This window comes from Sus scrofa, chromosome 2, assembly GCF_000003025.6.
Source record: "Sus scrofa isolate TJ Tabasco breed Duroc chromosome 2, Sscrofa11.1, whole genome shotgun sequence".
NCBI lineage: Eukaryota > Metazoa > Chordata > Mammalia > Artiodactyla > Suidae > Sus > Sus scrofa.
The window spans coordinates 25709937-25733296 of NC_010444.4; the positions used below are offsets into that span (position 1 = coordinate 25709937).

Consider the following 23360-nt stretch of genomic DNA (forward strand, 5'->3'; position numbering starts at 1 on the left):
GCAGCTGGGATGTAGGTCACCACTGCAGCTCGGATTCAGTCCCTGGCCTGAGGATTTCAATGTGCCACAGGTCCAGCCATTTTAAAAGAAAGAAGGAAAGAAAGACAGGGAAAGAAAGAAAAGGAAATTTTCTCTTTACTGTCTAATTGGGTATAGAGGGAAATGGGTATTAAAAATAAATGAAATACTAGATGGGAAACCCTTCCAGTTTTTCAGAAGAAAGATACTCTTAATGTATAGATCATGTTCAGTAGTTTTTTTTAAATACATTTAAAAATTTACTATCCACTTAGATGGAAATTGAATTAATTTCTCTTATGTATGTACATATCAGGACCAGCAGATTATGCAGTTTCTTCTCAAATGAGTCTTATGGTCACTCAATTAATTTAGCTCTACTGGAAAGGGATTTCTTTTTTTTATTGTTATTTCCCCAATGCAATTTTTTTTTCTACTGTACAGCATGGTGACCCATTACACACACATGTATACCTTCTTTTTGCTCTCATAATCATGCTCCATTATAAGTGACTAGACATAGTTCCCAGTGTTATACAGCAGGCTCTCATTGCCTATCCATTCCAAAGGCAATAGTCTGCATCTATTAACACCAAGCTCCCCAACCACCCCACTCCCTCCCCCTCCCCCTTGGCAACCACAAGTCTATTCTCCAAGTCCATGATTTTCTTTTCTGTGGAGAGGTTCATTTGTGCCATATATTAGATTCCAGATATAAGTGATATCATATGGTATTTGTCTTTCTCTTTCTGACTTACTTCACTCAGGATGAGATTCTCTAGTTCCATCCATGTTGCTGAAAATGGCATTATGTCGTTCTTTTTTATGGCTGAATACTATTCCATTGTGTATATATACCACATCTTCCTAATTCAATCATTTGTCGATGGACATTTGCGTTGTTTCCATGTCTTGGCTATTGTGAATACAGCTGCAGTGAACATGCAGGTGCATGTGTCTTTTTTAAGGAAGATTTTGTCCAGATATATGCCAAAGAATGGGGTTTCTGGGTCATATGATAGTTCTATGTATAGTTTTCTAAGGTACCTCCATACTGTTCTCCATAGTGGTTGTACCAGCTTACATTCCCCCCAACAGTGCAGGATGGTTCCCTTTTCTCCACACCCCCTCCAGCATTTGTTCTTTGTGGACTTATTAATGATGGCCATTCTGACTGGCGTGAGCTGGTATTTCATTGTAGTTTTGATTTGCATTTCTCTAACAATCAGGGATGTTGAGCATTTTTTCATGTGCTTGTTGGCCATCTGTATATCTTCCTTGGAAAAATGTCTATTCAGGTCTTTTGCCCATTTTTCCTTTCAGTTCTTGGCTTTTTTGCTGCAGAGTTGTATAAGTTTCTTGTATATTTTAGAGATTAAGCCCTTGTCAGTTGCATCATTTGAAACTGTTTTCTCCCATTCTATAAGTTGTCTTTTTTGTTTTCTTTTTGGTTTCCTTGGCTGTGCAAAAGCTTGTCAGTTTGATTAGGTCCCATTGGTTTATTTTTGCTTTTATTTCTGTGACTTTGGGAGACTGACCTGAGAAAACATTTGTAAAGTTGATGTCAGAGAATGTTTTGCCTATGTTCTCTTCCAAACGTTTGATGGTATCTTATCTTATATTTAAGTCTTTCAGCCATTTTGAGTTGATTTTGGTGCATGGTGTGAGGGTGTGTTCTAGTTTCATTGATTTGTATGTAGCTGTCCAGGTTTCCAGCAATTCTTGCTGAAAAGACTGTCTTTTTTCCATTTTATGTTCTTGCCTCCTTTGTCAAAGATTAATTGACCCGAGGTGTCTGGGTTTATTTCTGGGTTCTCTGTTCTGTTCCATTGGTCTGTATATCTGTTTTGGTGCCAGTACCACACTGTCTTGATTGCCTGAAGTCTGGGAGAGTGATGCCTCCTGCTTGGTTTTTGTTCCTCAGAATTGCTTTGGTAATTTTGGATCTTTTGTGGTTCCATATAAAGTTTTGGATTGTTTGTTCTAGTTCTGTGAAAAATGCCATGGATAATTGGACAAGGATTGCATTGAATCTGTATATTGCTTTGGATAGTATGGCCATTTTTACAATATTAATTTTTCCAACCCAGGAGCATGGAGTATCTTTCCATTTCTTTACATCTTCTTTAATTTCCTTGATTAATATCTTATAGTTCTCAACATTATAAGTCTTTCACCTCCTTGGTCAGGTGTATACCCAGGTATTTGATTTTTTGGGGTGCAATTTTAAAGGGTATTGTATTTTTGTATTCCTTTTCTAATATTTCGTTGTTAGTATCCAGAAATGTGACTGATTTCTGAATGTTAATCTTATATCCTGCTACTTTTGCTGAATTTGTTGATCAGTTCATTCAGGTAGTTTTTGGGTTGAGTCCTTAGGGTTTTCTATATAGTATCATATCATCTGCATATGGTGACAGTTTTACCTCTTCTCTTCCTATTTGGATGCCTTCTATTTCTTTTGTTTGTCTGATTGCTGTGGCTAGGAATTCTAATACTATATTGAATAACAGTGGTGAGAGTGGGCATCCTTGTCTTGTTCCAGATTTTAGTGATAAGTCTTTCAACTTTTCTCCATTGAGTATTATGTTTGCTGTGGGTTTGTTGTTAAGTGGCTTTGATTATGTTAAGGAATGTTCCCTCTATACCCGCTTTGGTAAGAGTTTTGATCGTGAATGGATGTTGGACTTTGTCAAATGCTTTTTCTGCATCTATGGAGATGATGATGATCATGTGGTTTTTGACTTTTCTTTGGTTAATGTGGTGTATGACATTGATTGATTTGCATGTGTTGAACCATCCTTGTGAACTTGGGATGAATCCCACCTGGTCATGGTGTACGATCTTTTTGATATGTTGTTGGATATGTTCACTAGTTATTGACTGAAATAACTGTTTTATTTGAAAGATTTTTTTTCCCCTCCATGGGCTTATACTGGTAGTTTCCTCCTTACCAAATAATATTAGTCAAACAAGGTCTAAGTTGATGTAGTTTAGAGACTAGGCTCAGAGTTAAGAATGAGTAGGGCTTTGGTTTATATCTGGCTGCCAACAAGCTGGGTGACCTTGAGAAAGTTGTCCTCTGGACTCTTCACCTTACGAAGATAGAGAAGCTCTGATAACTCCATGAGATTCAGAAGCTACAGTCTCATAGATGGTTGACCAGTGAACCCAGTGATGGAAAGAGCTGGACTCAGTATCATTCAGCCCCTTATTGAGTAATGCTGTGTTTTATGTTAAATGCTCTTTTTGAAACCAGAGGAAATGTTCTCCATGCCTGTTTAACAGATGGTTCATTGGCCAACCTGGTAAGGAGACCTTACTTCCATTGTCTGGAATTAGACTTCATTTTGTAAGAAGTGGGTCATACATGGGTCAGCTTCATTCAGAAAACTTAACATCAATAATGACTTCCTCCCCAAAGGCAAAAAAGACTGATCCTCAGAAAGGGTTGCAATCTCTTGGTCTCATAAAAGCAGGAACTGAAACCAGGAAGTAGAAAGACTAAAGAAATTACTGGAAAAAAACCCAGTGAAGGCTGGGGTTTTTGTGACTTGCTTGGAATTTCCACTAACAATCACAGGAGCTCCTGAAATACAGACGAAGCTCCCACCTATGCTGGGTGTTTTTTGCACGTGTTGTCACATCCCTACACGAGGTCAGAAAATGCGGTCTCCATCAGGCTTGACCTCAGGAGCGAGAGGGCTGTGCTACATCACTTTTGCAGACTCTTGATTTCATGACTAGTCTTTTGAATGTCTTTTGAATACATAGGGCTACCAGCTTTTTACTTTCCTAAGTGAGGACATTAAAACAAACATAATGAGGTCCTACTGTACAGCACAGGGAACTATATCTAGTCTCTTGGGATAGACCATGATGGAAGATAATATAAGAAAAGGAGTATATATATATGAGTGGTCACTTTGCTAGACTGAAGAAATTGGCACCACATTGTAAATCACCTATTGTTTGGTGAAAAATATGCAAAACATAAATAAAATATGTAGTATAATTGACAAAAAACTAAACAAAGCAAACAAAAATCCTAGCATGTACCAGAACCATCACTTCATAAAGGCTATCTTCATACCAAATAAGTGGGAAGGGCATTATCTCAGAATTAACCATTGAACACAGTATTCAGCTTTAACTCACTACTGCAGCCTGATAAAAAGCAGTCACCTGACCAGTTTATAAAGCTGGAACCAAACGATCTCCACCTCTGCCCACTTCTCTAGAATTTCAAAAACATCCTTGGAAAATGGAATTGTAAACTGTGGAGTTGACAGATATTCAGTAAGAAGGAGGTTCGATTAACCATTAATGCCTTTGAGTGGGATGAAGCTGCGGGTTGGTGACAGCTATGCAGAGATGGGCAGCTCACAGGAACATAATGGAACTCCTCCTCCTGGGTTTCTTTTCCATCCAGGGTTGTCGGGCCTGGATGCTAAAGCCAGTGGCCGCCTGGGCACGAGAGCTATGGTGTATTACATGTCCACCACCATCATCGCCGCAGTGCTGGGGGTCATCCTGGTCTTGGCTATCCATCCAGGGAACCCCAAACTCAAGAAGCAGCTGGGGCCTGGGAAGAAGAACGACGAAGTGTCCAGCCTGGATGCCTTTCTCGACCTCATTCGAAATCTCTTCCCTGAAAACCTCGTCCAAGCTTGTTTTCAGCAGGTAACCCTGAGCTCTGATATTCTCACTTCTCCAAACTCCTAAGTTCCCAAGGTGGGAACTTAGAGACCATTTCAACCAACCAGCTGTGGGGAGCAATTTCTTAATATTTAATATTCTCTGCCTCGGGGTGGTATGAGGTCCTCTGGAGCAGATTTTTTAGGACAGGGGTTGAGTCGTTTTTGTTTGCTTGTTTTTGAACCTTCCTTTTTTTTGCAGTACACTTCATAGCATTTTGCTCTGGGAGCCCTCTTCTCCTTTTCTCTTGGATCTCTTTTTCTCCATTTTTGGTTATGTCATCCCAGGGCATATTTTTATCACCTAGCCCACCACACCCTCTTGAGTGCCTGGTGGTTCTCGATCTTAGCAGTGGAGCAAAACCACATGTGACACATCTTAAAATCCGCATGCTTTACAGAATCTGAATCTCCAGGGTGGCCCAGTGATTGGGTATTTGTCAAATTCTAGAAGTAGTACATGAGAACTGAGGAAAGTTTAAAGATTATAGATGTACACAAAGTAAAAATTCAAGTCCCCATGTCCCTTTCCTAGAGCAACTCATGTTTCCCCTTGTGTATTTTTTTGGTCACATGTGCATGTGTTCATATGCGTAATCTTAAAAAAAAAAATTCAGCCTGGGAATTCACTTGTGGTCCAGCAGGTTAAACATCTGGCGTTGTCACTGCAGCAGCTTGTCCTGCTGCTGTGGTTTGGGTTTAATCCCTGGCCTGGGAACTTCTGCATGCTTGGGTGCATCCAAAAACAAACAAACAAACAAACAAACAAAAAAACAACCCAAATGGTACTGCGTTACACACACCATGTTGCAGCTTGCTTTTTCATTTAAGTGTGTTTTAGTGCCATTGCTCTCTTTGCTTTTTCATTGGTGTGTGGTATTTCTAAGAATAAATTCCTGGAAGCAAAAATGTCTTGCCAAAGAGTTTGATATTCTGAGTTTGCTGGATGTTTCAGACATGGCCCTATGAAATTCGTAGCCAGGTATACTCCTACCAACCTCATACAGGCATAGCTATTTTTTAACACGTGGTTTTTAAAAGCAGTTGATTCTGCTGAGTGGAACCACTGAGTTAGCCACCCAGGCTCCACTTGCCAGCCTCTTGTCCAGACCCATGGCTAATTTAGGTTAGAATACACCTCAGTTCCCATGAGCCCTGGTTGGAAGTAAACTAGAACCAAGGAACCTCCCTCAGCTCTTTCCAGGAAATCATAGAAGAATAAATTTAGGAAACAGGCCACAAAGAAAAAAGTCTGCATTTCCAGTGGCCCCAAATTACCAACCACTGCTGAGCTCAGTTTACTCTGGGTAAATCTGTAATGTGTTCTCTGATGCCCAAGGCCACTTTGGAGGCACTTGTAGCAGGGAGCTGTGTGAAAGGCAGGGGAAATTGAGTGGGGAGTGAACAGAAAGAGGCTAGGGAAGGGGTGCTTACTGGGACCCCCTCTGTATAATGAGCTTCCCCCTCCGGCAGCCTGCCTAGAATGATGAATTTGCTTGCTTTGGAGGGATAGATGCAACGGGGTACTAAGTCTATTCTTGACATTTTGGAAAGAGCGCTCTGGAATTGTAGCCGTGGAGGCTGAGCTGGTAGAAGGTCGGGAGTGGAGGAGCTGGTAGCATGAGAGTGACGGCGTGCAGATTTGGGCCCCCTTCCTGTGCTCAGTCCCAACCACGCTCCAGGCAAGAAGGAGCCCCTTTGGTCCAAGCCAGTGAGGCAGGACTGAGAATCCGGCAGGCAGCGGAGCTGTCACTCTGGGCAAGGGGTGAATGTCTGTCCTGTCAGCTGAGCTCACACTACCGCTCACACTCCCTGGCCTGTCTAGTGATGGGCAGTCTCTGCTGTCTTGTCACTGCCTGAGGCACTAGGGGTCACTAGGCTTGAACACAGAGCTGTTTCCTTCCCCACCCCCACTGGCAAAATTCTTGCGAGGAGTGAGCCCATAGTCCTCCAGCTAAGCCCAGGGACATGGTCCCTTTGGGTTAAGACAGTCACAGGAAAAGCATGTGGAATATTTTACCTTAGGGTGAGGGAGGTGCATATTCTTAAGCTAGACTGCAGGCAGCCCAGGGGAAAGAGAACTTAAACTTGGTACAATCCCCTGGGCTTAGGAGGCCGTGACGAGAGTCAGAAGAAAGGTAACTCCTAGGGTGTCATGGCATACCCGGGGAGGAAGGGTGCTGGAAGATGGTTTCAGTGACCCTGGGGTACAGCTGGCTTCAGATAGCCTCTCTTGGGTGGAGGGGGCTTCAGGACCAGAGTTAGACATAAAGACGTTGGGGAAAAAAAAAAAAAAAAAAAAAAGGTGCACAGTACCCAGAGCACAGGCCCCCTCACCCAAAGTGGCAGGACCTGCATTTTTGAGAACAGGGAGGCCACCTGTTCGCTGCTTTGGGCGGACCCTGAACCAAAGTGAGGTTTCCAAGGCAACAACAGGCTCTCTTGTGTGGCCTGACCACATGCAGTCAAGCCCAGTGAGAAGGGCCACGTGGCGGCCTTTTCTCTGGAAAGTTCCTTGGCCTTTTCTCTGGAAAGAAGATTGCTTACAGGGAAATGGTGTTAGGGAGTGCTTCAGTTACAAAAGAAAGCACTCGGTGTAATAGAACTCTAACTAGAAAGTAACCAGTAGTAAAAGAAAGCAATTAAGCAGGGAAAAGATCATTTGAGAAAAACTGGACACTAGGTACAATAGAACTCTAACTAGGAAGTAAACATTAGTCCTAAGTTCATGGGCCAAGGCAGGACAGGAGACTGTTTTAAGTAGTTTTTAGCTGTAACAATATTTCCTAGTCATTAACTCGTCCTTCCTCCCTTTCTTTTTAGGGCTGCACCTGCAGCATATGGAGCTTCCCAGGCTAGCGGTTGTATCAGAGCTGCAGCAACGGGCCTACACCACAGTCACAGCAATGAACTTTCTGCGACCTACACCACAGCTCATGGCAATGCTGGAGCCTCAACCCACTGAACAGGGCCGGGGATCAAACCCGAGTCCTTGTGAATATTAGGTTCATTACTGCTGAGCCGTGATGGGAACTCTGAATCACTAACTCTTGAGTCAGCCTTTTGAGACTGAGGGGAGGCCTGCGGGCTAAAGGGCAAATAGTACGGGGTTTCAGGCCTTGCTGTTGGGGAATTTGGTGACCTGTGTTTGCTCATTCGCTGATTCTTGAGAGCACCTCCTGGGGGCCGTGTGCTCCTGTACACAGGACGCCACAGGGAATGATCCAATGAGGGTCCCTGCCCAATAGAGCTTACTTGCCTTCGGGGACCAGGGGCAGATAGACCAGAACAAACAGGTAAACACCCAAGATACTTAAAAATTAAGGCATGTGAGCACGGAGGGCTGGAGGCAGGATGATGGGCTAGGCAGTAACTGGGGGAGACGTCTGAGCTGAGGGAATAACGGGTCAGAAGGAGCCTGGCTGAGAAGAACTGGGGGAAGAGCCCACTAAGCCAGAACATAGACTTTCGGAGGTTGGCAGGTTTTTGGTACATTTGGAGAAGAGAAGGGAGCGGGGAGGGGAGACGTGGACAGAGAGTGGAGTGGGTGCAGGAGGACCTGGGGCCAGGGTCAGACTCTGCTTCTTATTCCAGGAGAATTTAGGTCCTCTGTTTTCGAAAGGCAGCTGTGGATATAGCCAGAGCTCTAGGTAGCCACACCGCTGGCGATGGCAGATAGCCAGGAGGAGGAGGTGCGGGGTCAGTGACCGGGGTTTTGCAGGTTTTAAGGTGAGGGAGCCTCAGGGGAGTGGAGTTGGCACCCAGCTGGGGTGGGCTAGCCTAGACAGGCTTGAACAGAGAGCCCAGGCAGATCCTTAACCCACTGAAAGAGGCTGGGGATCGAACCCGCATCCTCATGGACACTATGTTGGGTTCTTAACCCACAGAGCCACAGCAGGAACTCCTGGGTCTCACATTTGCTATTTTGTCCAGGATAATGAGAGAATCAGATGTGCATCCCTGAACGTGCAACTTGTGTCCCATTAGTGGATCATACTGTTTGTAGTAGTTACAAAAGAACATTATAAATCCTATTAATTGTTGTGTGATAAGGACAATCGTATTGTGCTGTCTTTGTGTCCTAAAGCATCATTCTGTCAAACACAAAGATAAAATACTCTCCGCTTTCATAACCTTGTTTTGGGCATTTCTTAATTACCTTTGACACATTGGGAATTTAAAACTATGTAAGCGGCCAGGCTCATTTGATGGCCCTTTACCCCAACCTTCTCATCGTTATGTTTTTTTTCCCCCACCCCATTAGATTCAAACAGTGACGAAGAAAGTCCTGGTGGCCCCTCCGTCAGACGAGGATGGCAATGCCACCAACGCTGTCATCTCGCTCCTGAACGAGACTGTGACTGAGGGTCCTGAGGAAACGCAGGTGGTTATCAAGAAGGGCCTGGAGTTCAAGGATGGCATGAATGTCTTAGGTAGGCAACCTGGTATTCACCTCCTCAGGGAGGCACCTCTGCCGGGGCCACGTGGCCAGCCTTTCCCGCAGGTCAGCAGCTGGGCATCCTGCGTCCTTCTCAGAAAGCATACAGCTCTCTCCAGGGAGCAACCTGAGGGTCACCAGGACTGATAGCTGAAAGATTAAGGGCAAGGGGGGGAACAGGAGCAATGCAGGTGCGGGACTGACATTCAAGGGCACATCCCTTGACATTCTGCATGGTGTTGGCAAATCGCTTTCCCCAGTGCTCCATTTCATGAAGTTACACATCCAAGGCTTCCATGCCTGAAGCATTCCCCTCCCCCCACCAGCAGCAAGCTGCCCTTGGACACATACCAGTTCTGTGCTAGGCATTAGGCATGTGCCCTCCTCACCTCCAGCCTTCACAGTCTATAAACAAATGCAGTGCTCTCAGAAGTCAAAAGTGTTGACATCGGTGCCTAAAGGAGCTTGCCAAAAAGGAAACTATCTTGGAGTTCCCGTCGTGGTGCAGTGGTTAACGAATCCGACTAGGAACCATGAGGCTTCGGGTTCGATCCCTGGCCTTGCTCAGTGGGTTAAGGATCCGGCGTTGCCGTGGCTCTGGCGTAGGCCAGTGGCTATGGCTCCAATTAGACCCCCTAGCCTGGGAATCTCCATATGCTGTGGAAGCAGCCCTAGAAAAGGCAAAAAGACAAAAAAAAAAGGAAACTATCTTGATGTGGTATGTGCATACAATGGAATACTACTTAGCCATAAAAAGAACAAAATAATGCCATTTGCAGCAACATGGATGGAACTAGACTCTCATACTAAGTGAAGTAAGTCAGAAAGAGAAAGACACATACCATATGATATCACATCTGGAATCTAATATAAGGTTCAAATGAACCTATGTACAGAAAAGAAACAAACTCATGGATTTGGAGCTCAGACTTGTGGTTGCCAAGGAGGAGAGGGAGGGAGTGGGATGGACTGGGAGTTTGGGGTTAGTAGATGCAAACTATTGCTTTTGGAGTAGATAAGCAATGAGGTCCTGCTGTATAGCACAGGGAACTGTATCTAGTCACTTGTGATGGAACATGATGAAGGATAATGTGAAAATAAAGAATGTATATATACATTTGCTTTGCTGTACAGCAGAAATTGACAGAACATTGTAAATCAACTGTAATTATTATTATTATTATTATTATTTTGTCTTTTTGCCATCTCTTGGGCCACTCCCGAGGCATATGGAGGGTCCCAGGCTAGGGGTCCAATCGGAACTGTAGCTGCCGGCATATGCAAGAGCCACAGCAACATGGGATCTGAGCCGCATCTGCAACCTACACCACAGCTCACCACAACTCCAGATCCTTAACGCACTGAGCGAGGCCAGGGACCAAACCCGCAACCTCATGGTTCCTAGTCAGATTCGTTAACCACTGCGCCACGACGGGAACTCCCTGTAGTAATTTTTTTTTTTTTTTCAATAAAGGAGACTGTCTCAGAATTCCTGCTGTGGCAGAGTGGGTTAAGGATCTAGCGTTGCCACAGCTGTGGCACAGGCACAGCTGCAGCTCAGATTTGATCCCCGGCCCAGGAACTTCCGTATGCTGCTGGTGTGGCCAAAAAAAAGAGAGAGAGAGAAAGAGAGACTGTCTTGTTTACCTTTCTGGGATCCCAATGAGCCCTTTCCCCGAGCAGGGAGCCTTTCAAGTGTGACATCCCAGGGGTTTCATTGGCTCTGCAGTTAGACAAGTTTGAATCCAGTTTGGATCTGTTACAGACCACTAACCGGTTACCTGACCATGGGCAGGTTGCACCACTTCTCAAGATTCATCTGTAAAGAGGGCATGGGGTTGGCACTTCTCTTGTAGATCATTATGAGGATTCAGTGAGATTGTGCACGTAGGGCACAGAGATGCATGCATGAGCTTCATTCATGCGAGTTGCTGTCATGACTAAAGGTGGGTGGAGCGCTGAGATGCTCAGTAAGAAAACACCCCACAGAGGACAGAGACTCCCCATCAGGTGGGTGGCTCGTTTGCTCATCCACCCTGGGTTCACTCCCCACCATAACCCCTACCCACTGTTAGAATGGTGTCCCCCAAACAAGAAAGAGAGACATTTGGTCATAAGATGGGAAAAATGGGGAAACTATGCAGGTGAAGTATGTTGGTCCATACAAGTGAGGTTTCTAAGGGTTTGAACGAGAGCTGTTTAGAAAAGTTTGAGCTCTGGGCTCCTTCCATGGAGATTACATGCCCTTGTCTCTTTGGTAGGGCTGCCAGATAAAATGCATGTACCCAGCTACAAGTGAATTTCAGATCAACAACAAGAATTTATTTTCTTTTTCATTTTTGGTCCCCCCAAGGCATTTGGAATTCCCAGGCCATGGATCAGATCTGAGCCGTAGCTGGATCCTAGTCATAGCTGTGACCTATGCCACAGCTGTGGCAATGCTGGGTCCTCAACCCACCGTGCCAAGCTGGGGATCTAACTTACATCCCAGCGCTCCAGAGATGCTGCCAATCCTGTTGTGCCATACCAGGAACTCCAACAACTAGGAATTTTTAAGTGTTAAGAATATCCCAGATATTTCTTGGGACATACTTACACTAAAAAAATGTCATCGTTTACCTGAAATTCAGATTTTAACTGGGTGTCCTGTTCTTTTGTTTGTTCTAGATTTGATAACCGTTCTCCTTACTCATCAGAATAGTGGAGAAATAGCTGGGGGGAAGCAGGATTGCCCAGCCACTGAAAAGTGGAAGCTTCAGTGAGGGATCTTTTCTTTGGCCTGGCAGGAAGTGGGTTGAGGAGGTGAGAATGAGGGAGGAGATAAGCTGACTAGGTTGCCAGGCAATGGAAGATGAGTTGGTTGTTGACCATCAGTGGGAGGTGAGAAGAGGAAGGAGAGAGGAGAGAGTGGGAGAATGCCTCTGAGAAGGAGGGTTTGCAAATATCCTCAGCATCCAGGCCGGTGTGGCTCTTCTCTTCCACTCTCCAGACATCTGTGACCTTTTCAGGACCTTCCCAGCTCCCCCTGGCCCCCCCAGACCTGAGGGCCAAGGGGCCCCACAGTTTTCTACTTTGGCCACGAGTAATGGGGCCAGGGCTTTGAGGTGAATCATTCCGAAGACTTTTGTGGTCTTTTCCAGATTCTCGGTGGATTCTGGGAAGTCACATGGCCTTTGACGGTCCTGGGGAGTTTCAGCCCCACTCACTCCTCTCTCAACCCCGGTGACCAAATCTAAGAGGGCTCTGTTCAAATGGAACACCCCCGTCCCAGTGAGTGTGTTCAACGAGGCCGTGTTTACACAGGGAAGCGGTTTACACAGGGTGCAGGTGTCCAAGTGCAAATTGAGGTCTGGAAAGCTGAGGGAAGTCAGACGGTTGAGAAACTTCCCATTTACAAATCATGGCTGAAATAAGGTTCTTTCCATGGTCCTCCAAGGGCAAAGATAGTGGCTTTTTTTTTTTTTTTTTTTTTTTTTTTTTTTGGTTTTGGTTGTTTTATTTTATTTTATTTTTTTTTGGCTTTGGAAAGTCCCAAAGAGCGAGCATTGCAATAGTGAAGATAAAATCTGGCCTCTGACTTTTTAAAACACTTCTTTCTTTCTTTCTTTTTTTTTTTTTGTCTTTTTGCCTTTTCTAGGGCCGCACCCACGGCATAGGGAGGTTCCCAGGCTAGGGGTCTAATCAGAGCTGTAGCCACCGGCCTATACCACAGTCACAGCAACGCCAGATCCAAGCCGCACCTGCGACCTACACCACAGCTCACGGCAACACCAGATCCTTAACCCACTGAGCAAGGCCAGAGATCAAACCCGCAACCTCATGGTTCCTAGTCAGATTCATTAACCACTGAGCCATGACAGGAACTCCATAGAAACACTCATTTCTTTACGCCGCAAACTTGCAGACTCTTTTGGACTCGAATCTCAACCACTTAAATCAACTCCTGTGAGAGACGGCTCCTTTCAGCATCTCTGTAGTATGCACAGAGATGGCCAGTTTCTGCAGACCCCACCGGGGGAGCTGTTTTATGCTAGTTCTTTGGGACCTTGAGACCTGGAGCATTTTCTTTTAAAATTTCCAAATGGAATTCACCAAGTGATAACTAGCTATTCTCAGCCAGAATGTTCACAGATTATTGCTCAGTTCTCCTCTAGCAAACGCCTCTCCACGGGCTTGAGAAGAGCCTGCCTGCGATGTCCTCTATTCCTGCAGAACTAGGTCACTCTCCCTGGTCGCTCTAATTCTGGGTCACTTTAATTCTCACTAAGCCTTTGTTTTTGTGGCCAGAACGGCTCACTGGTAAGTCACTTGTCGCTCTTTCTGGCCAAGAGCTGAGAAGGGGAACTATTAAATAGTGAGGATTAACAATTTTAGTGCAAGTTCTGGGTTCTTTTTGCTGAAGCTAGAGAGAGGGTCTGGTGGTTGAACAGTCTGGGTTGATATGTGCTTGCTGTGGGGAGGTGGGAGGTTTTGGCGACCAGGGAAAAGGTAAAATCAGAGGTTCAGAGAGAAAGACTTTTCCTCCAAGAGAATCAAATTATAATGCTGTAGTTTACCTTGGTACAGCTCAAGACCGCAGGCCTAAACAGACACACGAGGAAACTGGATAGAATAGGGAGAGACTGGAAATGACGGGACGGGGTGGGTGTGGGGAAGAAGAGGGAGAGGTTCAGAGAAAGTCAGATGGGCGAGCAAGGTCCCATTGTCAAGGGGACAATGACACGGATTTATAGTCCATGCAAGTCATCAGAATTGGAGCCCCAAGGGAGTTCCCATCGTGGCTCAGTGGGTTAACGAATCCAACTAGGAACCATGAGGTTGCGGGTTCGATCCCTGGCCATGCTCAGTGGGTTAAAGATCCAGTGTTGCCCAAGAAATGGCAAAAAGGCAAAAAAAAAAAAAAAGAATTGGAGCCCCAAGACTGGAAAACAGATTGGGAGTTGAGGCACATGGTGATTTGTAATCAGAAACCCAGAAAGCCCCAGGCAGTATGGGGACATCTGTTAGCCATACACATGGGAGGGTCTGGGTGACACTCCAGAGTGAGACCCTGAGGGAGGGACCTGGTAGGGGGAGTAGTGGCGGAGAGAATGTTTTGGGGAAAGAAAAGCCAGGTCTTGGAGAAACTAACAAATCAGGCAGGTTCCCAGGACAGATACTTAGAATGAGGCAAAAGGCCGCCCAGAACTAAGACCCAAGATTGGCTGTTGGAGTTGGTCCAGGACCTAGTGCAGTTTGCTGCTGACATCAAGAGGTGGAGACAGTGTTCAGTTGTTCCTCAAATCCTCCTGGACGAGAATTAGGAGTGACCCTGGGGCCAGGATGGGGTTACACTGAGGTGGACATCAGGTGATAACAAGTGAAGGAGTTCAGATGGCTGAGGGGCCAGGAAATAACAAAGACTATGTTTTCTCTTTATGATCCTGGGAAAAAACTCAGTAAAAAAGAAAGCATTCTAAACTTTTTTGACCATGGAAAGAATGGTGATGAATTAATGAATAACAGGTTGAATGCAAACAAACTGGGTCATTTGGGGTTTTCCCAACTGTTTTGTATTTCTCATTGCTTTCTCTTTGATTTTTTTTTCCTTTTTGTCATTTTTCCTCCTTCTCAAATTAGGCAATAGGAAAATAATTTTATCTTTAGGGTGTTCCTGGAGTGAACTATACCAGCCATGCATTGATTTGGGATAACACCAAGCCAATACAGACATAACCCTGGCAGAGACTTAGTTGTTAATTGGTCTCTGCTCTTCTAACATTGGCTCCAAAATTTGCACAAAACTCCCCAAGTCCCAACAAGCCTTGCTTTGTTAATCTACATGCTAAAGGAATCTGCTCACACATGATTTCAAAAGCAAGGACGAGAAAGAAGAGAGTACTTTATCGTTTGGAAGGAACATGAATTTATTTCCTCCAAGGAACTAACCTGCTTACACTCCAACTTGCTCATGTGGAAAATATTCAGGAAAGCCGTAATTATCCAGGGGAAAGGTATTTTCAGTGTGAAACCTAATGCTTTTGTCTTTTAATGCTTACTTCGTGGGGTAACAGGCGGTGAGAACGGGGCTCCCTACTTGGGGAATGGGAAAGCCCACGGGAGAAGAAACACATTCTTTATAATTTGTCCTTCTGTGTCATGTGATTCACCCAACAGGTCTGATAGGGTTTTTCATTGCCTTTGGCATCGCCATGGGGAAGATGGGTGAGCAGGCCAAGCTGATGGTGGAATTCTTCAATATTTTGAATGAGATTGTGATGAAGTTGGTGATCATGATCATGTGGTAAGTGGGCTTCTTCTTACCTCATTGCGGAGAGGACGTGAGATGGTGTTGGGGTCCCCCAGAGGACGCTGGAACCCTCCCAGCAGCAAAGAGTGGGTGGGCGTGAACCAAGTGAACCAAGCAAAGGGCTCTCAGGAAGGACTGAGAAAGGGCTGAAAAACCTCTCTTTTAGAGAGTTCCCCAGAAAATGGGTTGGAAACCTATAGCCAGCCCATGGACCACATCTCATCTGCCATTTGTTTTGTATGACCTGACAATTAAGAATGGGTCTTTTGTGTTTACTTTGCAGAAAAAAAAATCAAAAGAGTAGTACTAGTCCATGACACGTGAAAATTACTTGGAGTTCACATTCAGGGCCCATAAATCGTTTTACTGAAACCCAGCCTCATACCTGTTTGTTCATGTATTGTCTACAGTTGCTCTTGTGCCAAAAGACAGAGTTGAGGGATTCTGACCAAGAGTATGTAGCCTGCAAAGCCTGAAATATCTACTCTTTGGACCCTTATATAAAAAGTCTGCCCATCCTTGCCCTGTGAGAAAAGACAAAAAAAAAAAAAAAAAAAAAAAAAACACTGGAAAAATCAAGCAGGAATCCTGAAACCTGAAGCTCTCAGGAAACATTGAGATAGGGCCAAACTCCCCGGGATATGGCAGGGCCCAGGGCCTGTGGAAGAACCACTGCTCCGTATGCTGGTGTACGTAAGCAATGGATCTTAAACTCGGGTTACTCGTGACTCATGTGGGGGAAGAAAAAAAAAGACAGAGCGAGACAACTGTCAGGCCATGCAAAAAAAGTGAAATCACAGAGGATTGAACAAGAAATGCTCTTGGAAATCTGGTTCCACCCTCTGGTTTTACAATAGAGAAAACTATGGTCCAGAGACACTAAATCTTGATTCTTTAACATCATCCTGATCATCATCATCACAAAAAACTCTCTTTTATTGATTTCTTTTTATCTGCCAAGAGCCATGATATTGCTTCATACCTATCAAATGCAATCCCAACAACCCTGCAAAAATGGCGTTAGGGTTCCCATTTTACAGAAAGGATCACTGAGGCTCCTTGACATGAGTGAACTTGCCCAACATTGTATCACAAGGGAGAGGAAGAGCTGCAGTTTATACTGATGGTAAAAATCTTTGGTGCATCAGTGGGTTTGTTTGAATCATCTAAGCAATATTGATTCTACTTCATTCCATGTGAGTTCATGGTCAGTGGTTCTGAGACCTAGGGTAGCTCAGGAGACTGTGAGTAGTCCCTCCTTCACCAAGGATACAGTGTCACCTCTGGTCACGGGAACCATCTCATGTCCCTTTTCTATCAGAAAGATTTTTACATGCATTTTTTTTTCCAGTCCTTACGATGGTCCTGTACGTCTGCCTAGAAAGAAAATAACTAGGAGACCAAACCACTTGTGTGTGCTCTGTGCCATAAGAATGCTGGGTTACGGGAGTGCCCATCGTGACTCAGCAGAAACAAATCTGACTAACATCCATAAGGATGCAGGTTTGCTCCTTGACCTCGCTCAGTGGGTTAAGGATCCGGCGTTGCCTTGAGCTGTGATGTAGATCACAGACGTGGCTTGGATCCTGTGTTGCTGTGGCTGTGGTATATAGGCCCTCAGCTACAGCTCCAATTGAACCCCTAGCACGGGAAGCTCCGTATGCCATGGGTGTGGACCTAAAAAGACAAAAAAAAAAAAAAAAGAATGCTGGGTTACAGACTCCCTGACTCTGCCCACTCCAGTGCTCCCCACCTGTTCCCCCCGCCTCCTCTGAGCCTCCTCCACTGCTGTGTGCTGCCTTCCCCTGAAACCCAACCTTCTCTCTTCTTCTTCTCCTTGGCCCCTACTCCCACCTTACAAGGGCAGAATCTCCCCTTGACTTATATTTTATTTCCAAACATGGAGATGTGCCCATAGCAAGTTCTTACTAAAACGCGAGGAATGAGTGGGCCTGCCGAAGGCCCCAGGGTCTCACATCAAGAAGGTATTCCTCTTGATTTCATCAACCTGATTTAATAAATCTGGCTTGTTCTGATCATTACTTTATTGTACTTTGGAAACAGAAAGGATGCTAGTAAAATTGTGTCCCTTTTTCAATGATTGTACTGATTTTTCAACTTCCCAGGCAATGCTAGATGTCTGACTATTTCTTTTGTGTGAAGATTTAAAGTCACATGCCATGTCCCGCTGTAAAAACATTTTATATTATTTATTTGTTTATTTTGTCTTTTTGCCTTGTTCTAGGGCCACTCCCGTGGCACATGGAGGTTCCCAGGCTAGGGGTCCAATAGGAGCTGCAGCCGCCGGCCTGTGCCAGAGCCACAGCAATGTGAGATCCGAGCCGAGTCTGCAACCTACACCACAGCTCACGGCAATGCCAGTCGATCCTTAACCCACTGAGCAAGGCCAGGGACCGAACCCGCCACCTCACGGTTCCTAGTTGGATTCATTAACCACTGCGCCACGACAGGAGCTCCGTGTAAAAACATTTTAAAAGCCTTTTAAATTGTTCCGAGCTTACTGAGAGTTTGAGGTAAAGGGTAATACATAAAGCCGACCAGGCCTCTTTCTATTAAACATTAGGATCTGCCTTTTTTTCCCTAGAATTTCTAGCAGAGTGAACACCCAAACTCTAAACAGGCAGTTCATTTTCCTGCATTATGATCTGGGCAAGGTATGAAAATTCCTTTCTTCATCCATACCAATGTCATCGCCACTGAAGCCGAGGGATCTTTGAGGAAATCAGATGAGTCATGGGATCAAGTGTAACCTCCTTTCTCCCGGATGGAGTGGGTGTGGGTCAGGAAGTGTCCTACCCACTGAAATCGAAATCCTAAAGATGTAGCATCATATCCCAGGAGATAAAAGCAGTCGTGAGTTAGGAAGAAGACCCACGGAACAGTTTCTGACAGCTGTTCCGTTACCTCATCCAGGCGAACAGTCCGGAGGGTGTTATATGGTGAGAGATTCCAACGCTACACATTTCTTTCATTCTTCAGCTGCCATGTCAGTGATTGAGAATGATGTGTGTGAGAAGGTTCTAGATAAAACAGCCAACAGACTGTCCCTAAAAGACACCCTCGAAGCTTAAGTCATCAGAGGACTTTCGTGGTCTTCTCTATGTGGTAGTAGAACAATAATAATAGCAAAATATATCATTGAGATTACTATTATTCTAATAATCATCAGTATGAAATTATAACAGAATTACTAAATTCTTGCAATATGCTCAGTATTTTTACAATTATTGCACTGTACCAAATTAAGTCATGACAGATTTACAGATTCCTGCTCTATGCTTAATACTATTCCAGTACTTTCCATGCATTTATTTTTTTTCACAATAATAGCTAGCAAATAGAGGTGCTTTTGTGAACCCAATCTTCCTGTTGAGAAAACTTAGCACAGAGGTTAACTTGTTGCACAGCCTGAGTAATGCATGTTATAGAGAAGTACTACCTAACTCAACTTCTGGGTTGAAATCAGGATCCTCTTATCACTAGCTGTTGTGACTTTAGGTAAATTAGACACACTCTAAACCTCTCATCCTCATTTGTGAAATGGACTGATAGGGTTGTTATGAGAACTAAGTGGAATTATGATCAATATTTCTGCACATAGGAGCATTTCCTATGTGTCTGCCTAAGCACTTTATATGGACTAGTTTTTTTATTCTTGTTATATTGTAATTACCATTATTATCATCAATTCAGTCTGTAACCTTTGCTTCTGTGTGCATAAATTCCTTAAGAAGCTTGCAAAGCCCTCTGATTTATAAGAGAAAGAAAGAAAGAAAGAAAGAAAGAAAGAAAGAAAGAAAGAAAAGAAAGACAAACTCTTAATTTTGGTATGATTTTCATATCCTCATTTTTTGCAAAGTTTTTTTCAAAATCTACACAACTTAAATAGAAAGTAAAACTTGGCATAATCTTACCACTATAGAAACATAAAGTGAGAAGTGAAATCTCTGCTCACTCTTTCAATTCTCTTCCCAGTTAACCCATCACCACCACCATCCATCCACCCACCAGTCCACCCATCGACTCATGCATTCATTCATTCCTTCACTTCATAAATACTTTTTCTGTGCCTAAAGTAATTTTAGGCACTGTTGATATAATGGAGCCTGGAGTCTCTACGAGCTGACTTGCACCCTATCCTGATGAAAAGGTCTAATCCTTTGAGCAGAAGTCACTCCTCAGATAGCCAGAACCTCTCCCTAAGTGGACTGGGACAAATGAGACTTGCCTTATTTTCTGACCCTGAGTACCAATAGCATCTTTAGCTAACTCTTGGAATGTATGCATCTTTCTTGACAGACTCTTCCAACTCTGAGGTCCCTTAAAATCTGTCCCAAACTGGCAGACTGGTGTTGCTACATGGGCCAGAACCTGAGTGGCTTGACGGCAGGCCTGAGAAAGTCCCTCTACTTACTTGCACTCCACGTGTCTGGCCCACCATCTGTCCTGTGCCTGAAAGTCCCAAATTAGTCACTTCAGTGGGTTAAGACCAAAGGCCTTGAATAAGCTGTAGCTAAAATAAATGGTTTCCAAAGACTGACCAAGGAATATCGGTATTTCATCAGTTGCAGATCAGATTTTATTCCTGGAAACATTGATTTCCAAACACATCAGAACTATTTGGGGAGGATTCCCATTGTGGCTCAGTGGTAACAAACCTGACTAGTATCCATGAAGACTTGGATTCGATCCCTGGCCTCGCTCAGTGGGTTAAAGATCCAGCGTTGCATGAGCTGTGTGCAGGTAGCAGACGCAGCTTGGATCTGGTGTTGCTGTGGCTGTGGCATAGGCTAGCAGCTACATCTCCAATTTAACCCCTGGCCTGGGAACTTCCATATGCCATGGGTACAGCCCTAAATAGATTTAAAAAAAAAAAAAAAAAATTACTTGGGGAACCTGTTTGAAATGTGAATGCCCCAAGACCAGCTCCAGGAAATTTTAACACAATAGGCACGTGATGAGTCTAGGAAATCCATATTGTTTCAGGCAGGCCAGGTGATTCTGAGGCAGGAGTCTGTGGGTGCATGGACTGACTGAGTTCTGAGTTCATTAGTGCTGTGAGTGAGTATCTTTGTGGAGCCGAGTGCAGAGGTGAGGGGGCATCCTGGCGGGAATCTTAGGATGACAAGGACTGAGGTGCAAGTGGGCAGAGACAAGAATGGGTGAAGCAACAGTAAGGAAGAGACTTCAAAGGCCAGTCCCGGATGAACCAGTGGCTTTGGAAGTGATGCCCAGAGCTGAGGATACAGCGCATCTCAGGGCAGTATGGGAGCCACTTCCTCCCCAGCTCTGTAGTCATGTTCTTCCAACTTAGAAACTGGTCCCATAATTACTGGGTATCATTTGATTACTGAACTTTCATGGGAGCCCTTAGCCTCTGTATTTTTATTTTTTCATATCTTAAAGTTTTATTGAAGTATAGTTGATTTACAGTCTTGTGATAATTTCTGCTGTACAACAAAGTGATCCAGTTATACGTGTTTACATATCCACTCTCATTCAGATTCTTTCCCCACATAGGTTATCACAGAATATTAGGCAGAGTTTCCTGTGCTATACAGCAGATCCCCATTGGTCAATCAGTCTATATACCTCAATGTGCATATGCCAATCCCATACCCCCAGTCCACTCCTCCCCCTGCCCTCCACCTGCCCCCTTTGGTAACCATAAGTTTTTCAAAGTCTGTGAGTCTGTTTCTTTTCTGCATATAAGTTCATTTATATCCCTTTTTTAGATTCCACATATAAGTAATATCATAGGATGTTCATCTTTCACTGTCTAACTTCACTTAGTACCATCATCTCTGGGTCTATCCATGTTGCTGCAAAGGTCATTATTTCATTCTTTTTAATAGCTGAGTAATATTCCATTGTATAGATGTACCACATCTTCTATATCCATTGCTCTGTCAGTGGACATTTAGGTTACTTCCATGTCTTGACTATTGTAAGTAGTGCTGCAGTGAACATCAGGGTGCATGTATCTTTTTGAATTATGGTTTTCTTCAGATAGATGCCCAGAAGGGGTGAATCATGTTGCTGGATAATATGGTAGTTCTCTTTTTAGTTTTCTGAGGAACCTCCATACTGTTTTCTTTTTTTTTTTTTTTTTTTTTTTTTTGTCTTTTGTTGTTGTTGTTGTTGTTGCTATTTCTTGGGCCGCTCCCGAGGCATATGGAGGTTCCCAGGCTAGGGGTTGAATCAGAGCTGTAGCCACCGGCCTACGCCAGAGCCACAGCAACGCCAGATCCGAGCCGCGTCTGCAACCTACACCACAGCTCATGGCAACGCTGGATCATTAACCCACTGAGCAAGGGCAGGGACCGAACCCGCAACCTCATGGTTCCTAGTTGGATTTGTTAACCACTGCGCCACAACGGGAACTCCATCCATACTGTTTTCTATAGTGGCTGCACCAATCTGCATTCCCACCAACAGTGCAGGAGGGTTCCCATTTCTTCACACCCTCTCTGATATTTATTGTTTGTGGACTTTTTGATGATGGCCATTCTGGTTGGGCTAAGGTAATACCTCGTAGTAGTTTTGATTTTCATTGATCTAATAATTAATGAAGTTGAACATCTTTTCATGTGTTTTTGGGCATCTGTATGTCTTCTTCAAAGAAGCAACTGTTTAGATCTACTGCCCATTTTTGGGGGGATTGGGTTGGGTTTTTTTTTGATATTGAGCTGAAAGAGGTATTTGTATTTTTTGGAGATTAATTCCTTGTGATTTGCTTCATTTGCAAATATTTTCTTCCATTCCCTGGGTTTGTCTTTTCATTTTATCTGTGGTTCCCTTTGCTGTGCAAAAACTTTTAAGTGTAATTAGGCCCCATTTATTTATTTTTGTTTTTATTTTCATTACTCTAGGAGGTGGATCTGAGAAGATACTGCTGTGGTTTATGTCAGAGAGTGTTCAGCCTGTATTTTCCTCTAAGAGTTTTATAGAATCCGGTCTTATATTTAGGTCTTTAATCCATTTTGAGTCTATTTTTTGTGTATGGTATGAGAGAGTGTTCTAATTTCACTCTTGCATGTAGCTGTCCAGTTTTCCTGGCCCACTTGGTAAAGACTGCCTTTTCTTCATTGTATATTCTTGCCTCCTTTGTCACAGATTAGTTGACCAAAGGTATGTGGATTTATTTCCACCCTTAGCCTCTTTATTTGCTCTGGTTTATGGCTTTGATTGTTTGCCTCATCTCAGAAACGTTGAGCAGTGAACTTGAACTTGGACATTTGCCTTTTCTTTTCCATGGAGTGTCATTTTTTAAACAAGATGATTCATTAATGTGGAAACCCAGGAACTAGAGGCTTAAGCTACCTGATTTAAAAACAGGTGCAAGGAGTTCCCCTTGTGGTACAGTGGTTGACGAATCAGACTAGGAACCATGGGGTTGCAGGTTCGGTCCTTGGCCTTGCTTGGTGGGTTGAGGATCTGGCATTGCTGTGAGCTGTGGTGTAGGCTGCAGATGCAGCTTGGATCCCACATTGCTATAGCTGTGGTGTAGGCCAGCAGCTACAGCTCCGATTCAAACCCTAGCCTGAGAACCTTCATATGCTGCGGGAGCGGCCCTAGAAAAGGCAAAAAGACAAAAAAAAAAAAAAAAAAAAAAAAAAAAAGAAAGAAAAGAAAAAGAAACAGGTGCGACTGTAAAACCCATCACAGAGAAAAGGTTCTTCCCTTGTCCTAATTAATGCTCATTCAAATTCCAGACACCAAAGTGTTTGGGTTAACTCGGGCCCCTGCTTGCCATGTTTATTTACCCTGACACACTACCTTCTGGCCTTTGACTAACACTCTCTATGGAACTCAGTTTCCTCCCAGCAAGCTGAGTGCTCTGGAGGTAACCCATCACCTCTCTAATCCATCGAACTCTAGCTCCAGTGTCTTCTCC

At 44.2% G+C, this 23360-nt stretch overlaps 1 protein-coding gene across 6 annotated transcripts in view; it reads left to right on the forward strand.

Moving 5' to 3' along the window:
• Positions 1-23360, forward strand: part of SLC1A2 (solute carrier family 1 member 2) — a 167949-nt gene that overhangs the window by 106045 nt on the left and 38544 nt on the right. For all 6 annotated transcript variants that reach the window (XM_003480708.4, XM_021085278.1, XM_005660995.3 and 3 more), the window contains exons 4-6: positions 4451-4701; positions 8980-9148; positions 15310-15436. In XM_003480708.4, the coding sequence (XP_003480756.2) occupies positions 4451-4701; positions 8980-9148; positions 15310-15436 (547 nt within the window). The remainder of the gene's footprint in view (positions 1-4450; positions 4702-8979; positions 9149-15309; positions 15437-23360) is intronic.